The 10,959-nt window shown below is 41.7% G+C and overlaps 1 protein-coding gene across 1 annotated transcript; it reads right to left on the bottom strand.

Moving 5' to 3' along the window:
• Positions 1–2,122: 2,122 nt before the first annotated feature.
• Positions 2,123–5,005, bottom strand: LOC148018123 (uncharacterized). The gene is made up of 3 exons (XM_087662261.1): positions 4,555–5,005; positions 3,363–3,853; positions 2,123–2,794 (listed from the first exon to the last, which is right to left on the bottom strand). The coding sequence occupies exons 1-3, from the start codon at positions 4,806–4,808 to the stop codon at positions 2,352–2,354; spliced, it is 1,188 nt and encodes a 395-aa protein (XP_087518387.1). The 5' UTR covers positions 4,809–5,005; the 3' UTR covers positions 2,123–2,351.
• Between the last annotated feature and the right edge of the window lie 5,954 nt (positions 5,006–10,959).

Below are 10,959 nucleotides of genomic sequence, written 5' to 3'. Positions count from 1 at the left end.
ACGCACATATGTATCCACACCCCGTATGCACCCATTCACGTGTGCACACCATGGCACCTTAGGCAGCCATAGTATACATTAAGCATTTGTTCACACATGCTCATTGCACTCTACAGTGCATTGTGCATGCACATACATATACTTAACACTACACACACCCACGTAGTATACCATTGTCATGCATGCACCTCAACCCCTAGTCATGCGCACTACACCTAGTGCACCCAGACTAATTTTAGGCACACTTATACACACACTAGGATATATGAGTGTGTTCAATGCACTAGCACACCTTCTTGCATTAAAGAACCTGTTCACGAGCATGTAGTTTGCTTGCATAGCAACCACACCTAGTGCATTTTTGCATTAGACCCCCAACCCAGGAACACTTTGTGCTTAAGCACCTTGTTATCCCCACCACACATGCACTTAAAATACATCTCCATAGTACTACAGATAGGGTAGGCACAAAATTAGGCTCACTAACATTTAGGAACATCTTAGCCCTTGCATAGCTTGCATTGAATCTAGGGTATGCACCTGCATGTATGTACATTAGGGTATTTTTAGTACACATAGTGCACTTTAGGACTATCCACATGCATACACCTAGAGCATGCACTATTATCCGTCCCCGGCACATTCAAAATACCATAAATAACTTGCATGTATCATTGCATCATAGGATATACAAAGTAAATGCACATACATCTACGAACTTGTGCATTGACCCTAGGACCCACATGCCCACACATTCACATTGCACCACCTATCTGCACACATCAGAACCAAGGCACGTAGGTTAGATCACACCATTATATGTGTAAAACTTGGTTATGCAGTGAATTTTGATGAATGGATATTAATCTAAAAACAAAACCTCAAGGAGTCGAGCAAGAAAGACCGGACATAGAAGGAACCAAAGAATGCAGGAATTAAATCATATGCAAAGCTAATGAAAACTGGAAGTTCAAGAGCCAACAAAAACACAAGGTACGATAATTACTACAATCATTATTCAATCATTATCCAATTGTGCTTAAACATAAAAAATGAACCTAGGACTCATAACTTTCTTCTATCCAACAATTTGCCTTCATCACCAGCCAAAAGCCCTAATCCCAACAAAAACTCTTGAATTCATTTATGAATACATTAGATCCTTATCAACACACCTTAATATCAGCACTCTCCACACTACTCTCAAGAGCTAGAAGGTTGAATGACCAAGCTAACACCCTAGGAAGTTATAAGGTTGAGTACCCTTCAATTGCCACAAGGAAAAGCACTAGCGCACTCGGCCTAAATTAAAAAAACCCTTCACTTTTCCAAGGATTGAAACTTGAGAAGAGATCATATGCTTAGAAACGCCAAGCGTCTCCTTGAGCTCCACAACACAACCAACCAACTGCAAAATAAAATGCAAATTATATGTGCCCAAATGAGACAACCCAATTGTCATACAATCATCTCGTGACCACCCCACACTTCATGTATCGCACAACCTCGCAAGTCTAGCACTTATTGGAAATGCCATCATTCAAGCCATGTGACCTCACTATTGCATAAGACAATCTCTTTCTTTTTAAAGTAAAATCTTGAGAGAGCTCTTGGTTTTTGAAATTAAAGGAGTGCTAGGAGATCTTCTTTGAATCCAAATGAAAATGCCCCATATATCTCCAATTCATATTTTGCAAATTGTAGTTAAACATTTGAAGTAGAGTCATGTAAACTTATTGTTTTTTTATAAAATGTGATAACTTTTTAAGGTGCCAAGAGCCCGTGTAGAGGTGAGGTAAATCAAGGCCGATCCTTCCCTAGGAATTGAACTTAATTGCAGTTCACACATACATTGTAAGCGTAAACCAACTTGCCCTCAATTCATTGGCAATGTAAATATACCATCAACACAAATCAGTATTTGACATTCAAAAGCAAGGGCACACTATCATACTTGCCCTTTTTTTCTCCATGAGAGAGAGAGAGAGAGTATGTGTGTGTGTGCACGCGCGCGCGTGCGTGCGTGCGGGTGTGTGTGTGTATGATTTTTTTTAATTTTCTAAAATAAACTCTTCTTTCTTGAAAAACAAAATATCCACAAATATCAAGACAAGTGGACCGCTTAATTAAATTAACAATGAGTAATTTTTTGAGAAAATGTAAAACCTTGTCGTGGCACCACCATACAAGCATATGCCCTAAATGGCAATGCTAATGAAATAAAACTATACTTCCACATCTGTGAGAAAGGTCCGTAGAAATATGACTGTGGCAAAGGTCTGTAGAAGTATGGCTTTGGTGATTTTTTTCTTGAATGGGTAGTGGAGGATCTGCAGTGGGCAATGATATCGTCAAGGCCAGCCATTCATATATCGGATGCAAGGCCAAGCACCCCCCCTCAAGAACACCATCATCACAGCTGCAAACCCACCCACCTCATACATGGCAGTCAGGAAGCGCCTCACAAAGGAATTCTGCACGACCTGGTCGCAGTAAGGAGGGCTGCACTGATTCACATACACTGTCCAATTCAGCTCTATCACAAGAGCTCTGTATCCTGTCAAGTCCATAGCGTAGGTCCTTTCCCCTGTCACCGGACTAGTGTAGAAATCTCGTGCAAAGAACTTCCAATACACTTCATTGGTCGCATTTGCACCTCCCACTGACTCTGTGCTTACCACAAACCTGTGAGCTGCCCTGCTGAACATCTGTTTTACTGCCAGGAGCTGCTCCCAGTCTGGTAGAGAGCTAACAGAGAGGAAGGCGTACTCCCCAAACACTTCATCCACATTATCTGTCACAACCCACAAAACACCTCTCAGCAGGACACCAATCAATCCAGTCAGTAAGGACTGGCTATGATTGCTGCATTTCCGACCCAAGAAAGCACCATGACAACTAGACTTTTCCTATGCTCAGGTTTTCTCAGCATTGGGAACTGCCTTGGAGTTTTTCTGATATTCATGAGGGACTAACTCAGATTTTTATCTTGAAGGGGAGATGCACAAAAAGAAGTAACAGATGTTCTTATGCCCCAAAAAACTAGCAATCTTCTTTACCTCTTGCACATGTTTTCTCACCAAGGACTGACTCGGAACTTTTTCTCAATATTGAGGACCATGTGCTTTCCTCATACTCAGGCTTTTATAACAATGTTCAAGATTGACTCAGATGAGGGCAAGTGGGATCCTAACAATGTCTATGATAGCATCCGAACTTTACAGGAATATTGCTCCTTGTTTAAACGGTTTAAGGCTTATCGGGACCAAACATTCAATAATGCATGTAAAACCTATCACTTCTGGTTACCTAAGCGCACATAATTGCCAATATATCAGCTCAAAGATATCAAATAGTCGCACCTTGCATGGCTGTGCTGATGATGTGAGCCAAGTTTGAGGGGCTTGTGACTGTATTAGTTGGCACAGTGGTCCTTTGAGTTTGGTTAGTGTATGCTGTAAGGAGCGTTCCCATTGAATAGCACCCCTGAAGCCATAATCCAGATGTTTTATTGACAGAGATTAGCTGCAAGGGATGGCAGAAGTCCGTATAATTCATGATCGGGTATCTGTTCCAACTGCCATCTTTTTGCCCATGTGTGTGGTTTATCCAGTAGAACTTGACATAATAAGGCCAAGGAATACCTGACTTGTTGCAAGGGCAGAGAAGGTTGGGGTAATTTTGTTGAGTGGTTGGTAGAGTGAGCAAGTAATGGCTGCCCCAATGTCTCACAGTGCGGGAGGGAAGGGAGTTCTCATAGACAATTGTGATGGTCGAGATTGCCCCTGCTATGATGAAAATGGTGACAATCAAGCGTGCAACCACTCGACCAGGCGCATCTGGTGGTGTTTGCCTGCCTCAGACAAGTTGCAAGAATAACGATGAACAACACGAATAGCTATGCAGCAATTACAATGATGATGAGACGACAATGACAGTGATGATGAGGAGATGACAAATCATGATGGCAGCCCTGTTGATGACAATGATGGTAGTGATAATGATGATTCTGACAAGAACGATGGCCAACAAATGACAAGATTCAGATAAAGATGAGATAATGATGAGACAAAGGTGAAACATGCACTAGAGAAGGGCAACCTATCTATGGCAGCAGGCTAGAATCTGTAAAATTCCTTAATTAGTAGATCCCAAAGAGATCTTCCTTGACAGCCTAGCACGTCAACTGTTGGCTGCTAGAACGAAATGGAGGGGCAGCCATGGTGATATAATGAGGAGGTGAAAGCTATGCAGCCAATTATGTGAGGGCATGTGCAGATTTCTCAGCTACACATCCACTGATTCTGATATTCTGGCTTCATGCCAAGGGCTACACACCAGCTGATAGCCTGATCACTGCTCACCCTGATAAATGCATGTGTATTAAATTATTACAATGGGGATGCATGCCTGCTTCTTATGGCCTCATATTGTGCCTGGCTGAGGGACATTCAGATGTTTTGCTTGAAATGCATCATATAGAACTCTCTCTCATGTGCTGATGCTGCACTACTGAGATCATGATCAGTGCAATTATCAAGAGAGGGAACTTACGTAGGGTAATCGTTGAGAACATCGGCGGTTTTCCTGTGAATCCAGGAGATAGTAGAACTCAGGGCGCGGCCTGCCAGAGAGGAGGAGCTGGAGGAGGGGGAGGGGCCGGAGGAGGAGGAGGAGGAGGAGGAGGAGAATGAAGTGAAGCAGCAGCAGCAGCAGCCGCCGCATGCACGCGCATGATCGATGGCAGACTGCAGGTCGTCGGCAGCCCCAATTTCGAGCTCCCAATGGGAGCCGGGATTGGACTGCATCACTATATGCTGCTGGAGAATGGAAAGGAGGAGAGGGCGATTACAATCACAGACATGCGTCGCTCACTCTCAAACGAGCGGGCGATTACAATCACAGACATGCGTCTCTCTCTCTCAAACGATACTTTCCGAGGCAGCTGGGAACTCTGTTGTATTTATCATGGAGACGTGAACAGCTCCTGGTTCCTGATTTCTTCAGTTGGGATATGATTTCTAGACATGGATGACGCACTATCAAAGACCTTGAATGGTCTTGCATGGTTGAATGGTTCATATCAAAGTCTCCGAAGTCAATGCACTATTTAATTCTTGTCCACACCTTATTTTACTAGCCCTTACTTTTTATAGCAATCGATTGAACCAATCTACTACGTGAAACACCACTGGTCTCAGTGGTCAGGCTTTATAACCAAATTCTCTACAATTAGACCTCGGAAATGAAGGGACAAGCTAATTGGAATTTAGAATTTGCATCTTCCTCCGGCCCCTACAAACAACCTGATCTTACACAATCTCATTGGAAACAAGGCTTTTCCAATAGTCCTACTTGTAAATTGTAAAAGCCAATGCTATTACGGAATTTGAATCGAAGGTTGAGAAGTTGTTAGAAAGAAAGACATTTAATAGCCAATGCTATCCCAACGGTGATGGCCTTGCAATGAGATTTTGGGATTGTAATCATAAGGTTGTGGGTTCTAGTCTTGTTGGGGCATCACTTGGTTAGACACCTATGTTCACATTGTGTCTTTGCAAAAGTCTAGGCTTTACTCAATCATTGCTTCCTCCTTCTTACTTGTAGTGAGACTTTGGGATTGTAATCATAAGGTTGTGGGTTCTAGTCTTGTTGGGGCATCACTTGGTTGGACACCTATGTTCACATTGTGTCTTTGTAAAAGTCTAGGCTTTACTCAATCATTGCTTCCTCCTTCTTACTTGTAGTGAGACTTTGGGATTGTAATCATAAGGTTGTGGGTTCTAGTCTTGTTGGGGCATCACTTGGTTAGACACCTATGTTCACATTGCATCTTTGTAAAAGTCACAATCATTGCTTCCTCCTTCTTACTAGGTCAAGGAGGACGAGGGTCCCCAACAGATCAAGTGCCATTGTTTGTTTGGATTGCGAATGGTCCTATTTCTGCATAGGAATAATGCTAGCATGGCTCTCTTGGCTAATATTGAAGGGGAAACATCCCCTTCTAAGTGTTCAAGGTCTGTGTGTGCATGTTATTTCAAAAAAAGGCATTGGATATGGTCTTATCAAATATAGAGGGGGAAACATGGAGCATTAAGAGCTATGATCTATTAAGAATGTGAAACTAATAGTATAAGAAAAAAACAACTTTTAATAAAATGGCACTCAAGGAAAACGTATAGAAATAAAAAGACAAAATAAGAAATTTTTACCACTAAATGATAAGACCTTCACATGTAGAAGTAATGATTGTGAAACAATGGTAAAAACAAACCTGTCTTTGGTGAGTCAGAGAGATATAGGCTAGAGTTCACACATGGGAAGTGATTTCTATTAATTTCTCCTTTAGTGTTTTTTATTACAGTGTGCACTTAGTCACTACTTCGTACTCCTACATGCGTGCCATGAGGAGTAAGCACCCCTCTGAATAGGAGTCGCAACCTAGTGGTTTGGGTATCAAAGTTACATGACCATGGGATTTTAAATGTTATTAACCCATATTAATAACATTTGCATGTGGTCACATTAGTAGGACCTTGATCACACTTGGGAAGTGATTTCTATTAATTTTACCTTTAGTGCTATTTATTATAGCATACACTTAATCACTACTCCCTACTCCTACATGAGTGCCGTGAGGAGTAAGCACTCCTCTAAGTAGGAGGCCCAACCTAGCGGTTTGGGTTCAAAATTACGTGACCATGGGTTTTTTAATGTTATTAACCCATATTAATAACATTTTCATGTGGTCACATTACTAGGACCTTGATCAAAAGCTATCTAATAGTGACACTAGTAATGTTGAAAAATCTTGTTAGGCTTACCTAGTACTACCCCACAAGGCCATTCTAGCCATAGTGTAAATATGATAGGCCTAGCTAATTGGGCCCATTAGGATTGCTATAGAGCCTAGTGGGGTATATAGATACCCATACATACACACTTATGTATGTATATATCCATGCATGCATGTGTATGTACACATGTATGTACATACATAAGTATGCATGCATGTATGTGTGTGTGAGAATGTAGTTTATATAGTTATTTATATATGGGCTTCCCTAAAGTGCATAATGTCACCACCAGCATCTAGGCACTAAGAGAGTGCACACAATAGTTGATATGGGGCCCAAACATTGATTTCATGTGGGAGTATTTGCATCTTCACCTTCATTCGAAATAGTCATTACCTCCATTGGATGCTTTTTTCCATTGAAAATTCATCATAGTACACATTTTTGGGTTGGAAAGAAACTTACAACCACTTGTGAGACAAGCACTACCTATGATGTCTTTGCTTGATACATTACTCGAAGTTTGAGCCCAAAATGGAAGGTAAAAAGCCCTATCTCAACTACTATTTTGATCACTTTAGTTGCAATCTTACTAAATAGTGCTTGGTTATTGCAATCTAGATGTGATAGCTATAGAGGACACACACAAGGCTTACCAATCAAACACGAGTTTTTCCAAGACAAAAGGACTAGTCTAGCCATATAGGAAATGTTCACCTTGATTGAGTTTTGCCGTCACTTTGATTGATTCTCACTTAGACTTACAATTCAACATCTAGACCAGGATATATCCCCTCAAGGTGGTCATCACCTTGATCAAGGTGAATACACATCAATCGGAGTCAAGCTGATCATCATACTAACTTGTTTTCTCTCAAGGTGATCATCACCTCATTGCATCTCCACAAGCACATTAAATATGAGTTTTTCCATCCAAGAGGTAATAATCCATCATTGATTGATATTACTGAATCATCCCACTCAATGTGGTCATCACACTAACTAGACTACATCAAAATCACTGAAGAACAACTACTCATGGTGGTGAATATCAAGTCAATTATTAGAATCACCTTGATTAGACATTTTCCAATCAAGATAATCACCTCATATAACTTCCACATCACCTCTAGTGCATCCAAATACACTTATAACTCTTAAAAAATGAAGAGATCTATCAACATAGGATAATTTCCAACCATCATATTGTATACTACAGATGTGCCCATCATTAAAAATATAAGGAAAAGTGCCTGATAGGCAACAATGAGCACCTTGACTAGTTTGAGACCACCTCAACTAGGAAAATAGATAAGCATTGAAGTAGACATTTAAAAACCAAAACTTACCTTAATTGAGAGACTCTCCAATATACCATAACTACATCTAAACACTAAGAGCTACAATTAAACAACATCAAGAGCCATAATACTCACATTAATTCGTACATGAGAGGTAGAGGTGCAAGAGTTTACAAGCAGAGAAACCATAGAGCATCCTGAAGGGGTTCACTACATGTCTTACTATCACTTGCCTTCAATGCCTAATTTAGAAGCCCCTTACCTATAAATTTATCATGAATAAAGAACACCCTTGTCCTATATAATATGTGAATATTTCCATTACATCACATCCACATAAACATGTCATAGACCATAACATGCTTTACGAATAAGCTATACTCCCAGTCATGAATTTTCATTAAGAGTTTGAATCATGAAAGATAAATTGACCAATTGGATTTCTCACTTGATAAGTTACATATATGGAGATTAAATTGCATATCCTATTCATAATTCATAAAGATTTACATTTCCTATCTTTCATGCTCACCTCCATTGCTCCACAAAGTATTTAAAACAATAAAAGTATCACTTCAAATATGTACACCACCTCTACTTGCTCATTAAATTCACTTGCATGGCATCTCACCTCTCTAATCCATGACTAGCATCAAGATTGATGCATGTTATAGTCACTACAAGGATATGAGACTATAGTGACGGGCTTGCGCCATCGCTATTTGGGTTGCTATTAGTATCGCAAATGCGACGCTAATAGCGACGTAAATAGCGATGGTACCCAGAGCAAAAAATGCGGGCCGAAACCTAAGTGTGTCATTTTTTGCGCATTCACGAAAGAGAGAGCAAGAGGGAGAGCAACCATCTTGCTGAGAGGGAGAAAGAGAGAAAGAAGGCTTCTCACCACCACCGCCGCCACCACCACTGCCGGCGCTGTTCGCAAAGAAGAGGAGGAGGTGTACGGAGGGCAAAGAGGAGCCGTCGTTGCGAAGAGGAGCCACCAAACCTTTCTTCGAGTCTTTACGGTGAGTGCATTGTCCATTCTTGCTTTTCTTTTGTGTTTTCTCTCTCTCTTTTACTTGTTTTTGGTATAATTCGTGTATATCGAGAGAGAGAGAGGGGAAACGAGAGAGAAAGAGAGGGAGAGGGAGAGGGAGGGAGAGAAAATGAGAGAGGGAGAGGGAGAGGGAGAGGGAGAGGGAGGAAATGGGAGAGGGAGAGAGAGAGAAAGAGAGGGAGAGGGAGAGGGGGAGGGAGAGAAAATGAGAGAGAGAGGGAGTTTTCTCTCTCTCTTTTACTTGTTTTTGGTATAATCCGTGTGTATTGAGAGAGGGAGAGGAAATGAGAGAGAAAGAAAGGGAGAGGGAGAGGGAGGGAGAGAGAGAAAGAGAGGGAGAGGGAGAGAGAATGAGAGAGGGAGAGGGAGTTTTCTCTCTCTCTTTTACTTGTTTTTTGTATAATTCGTGTGTATTGAGAGAGGGAGAGGAAATGAGAGAGAAAGAGAGGGAGAGGGAGAGAGAGGGAGAGGATATGAGGTATAATTCATGTGTATTGAGAGAGGGATAGGAAATGAGAGAGAAAGAGAGGGAGAGGGAGAGGGAGGAAATGGGAGAGGGAGGGAGAGGGAGAGGGAGGGAGAGAGAAACATTGAAAGAGAGAAAGTGAGGAAGAGGGAGAGGGAGGGCGAGAGAAAGAGAGGGGGAGGGAGAGGAGAAGAGAGAAAAAACATTAAACATAATAGGGAAAGAGAGAAAGAGAGGAAGAGGGTGAGGGAGGGAGAAGAAATGAGAGAGGGAGAGGAGAGAGAAAAAAATGAGAGAATGAGAGAAGAGAGAAAAAGAGAGAAAAAATGTTAAACATAATAGGGAAAGAGAGAAAGAGAGGGTGAGGATGGTGAGGGTGAGGGAGGGAGAGGAAATGAGAGAGGAAGAGGAGAGAGAAAAAACGTTAAACATAATTAGGGGAGAGAGAAAGAGAGGGAGAGGGTGAGGGAGGGAGAAGAAATGAGAGAGAGAGAGAGAGAGAGAAAGAGAGCAAAAGGAAATGAGAGAGGGAGAGGAGAGATAAAAAAAGAGAGGAGAGGAGAGAGAAAAGATGTTATACATAATATGGAAAGAGAGAAAGAGAAAGAGGGAGAGGGTGAGGGAGGGAGAAGAAATGAGAGAGGGAGAGGAAGAGAGAAAAAGAAAGAGAGGGTGAGGGTGAGGGTGAGGATGAGGGAGGGAGAAGAAATGAGAGAGGGAGAGGAAGAGAGCAAAAGGAAATGAGAGAGTGAGACGAGAGAGAGAAAAAATGAGAGAAGGAGAGGAGAGAGAAAAAGAGAGAAAAGATGTTAAACATAATAGGGAAAGAGAGGGAGAGGATGAGGGTAAGGGAGGGAGAGGAAATTAGAGAGGGAGAGGAGAGAGAAAAAGATATGAGAGAGGGAGAGGATGAGGGTAAGGGAGGGAGAGAAAATGAGAGAGGGAGAAAAAGAGAGAAAATGAAATTAGAGAGGGAGAGGAGAGAGAAAAAGAGAGAAAAATCATTAAACCTAATAGGGAAAGAGAGAAAGAGAGGGTGAGGGTGAGGGAGGGAGAGGAAATGAGAGAGGGAGAGAAAAGAGAGAAAAGGAAATAAGACCTTACAATAAGCTTATCCTAGGCTCATAGGGGTTAGGTTGATCCTCAACAAACCTAAGGGATATATGGCTAGAGAACCCTAGCACACTTGCGCCTCCTAGCATAATGTTCTTCCTACAAAGAGACCTCTCATACATGGGGCTTGTCCTAGCCTCCACCATGCTCAAACTATCCCCTTGGTGAAGGGATCTGGCCACTAACCTTGGGGGAGGTTTAGTGTGTAACCAAATATCCACCTAT

This window comes from Lygodium microphyllum, chromosome 21 (genome assembly GCF_053477565.2).
Source record: "Lygodium microphyllum isolate KBCC chromosome 21, Lygodium_microphyllum_v1.1.10, whole genome shotgun sequence".
In the NCBI taxonomy this organism is placed as follows: domain Eukaryota; kingdom Viridiplantae; phylum Streptophyta; class Polypodiopsida; order Schizaeales; family Lygodiaceae; genus Lygodium; species Lygodium microphyllum.
This window is presented reverse-complemented; position numbering and strand designations above follow the sequence as displayed.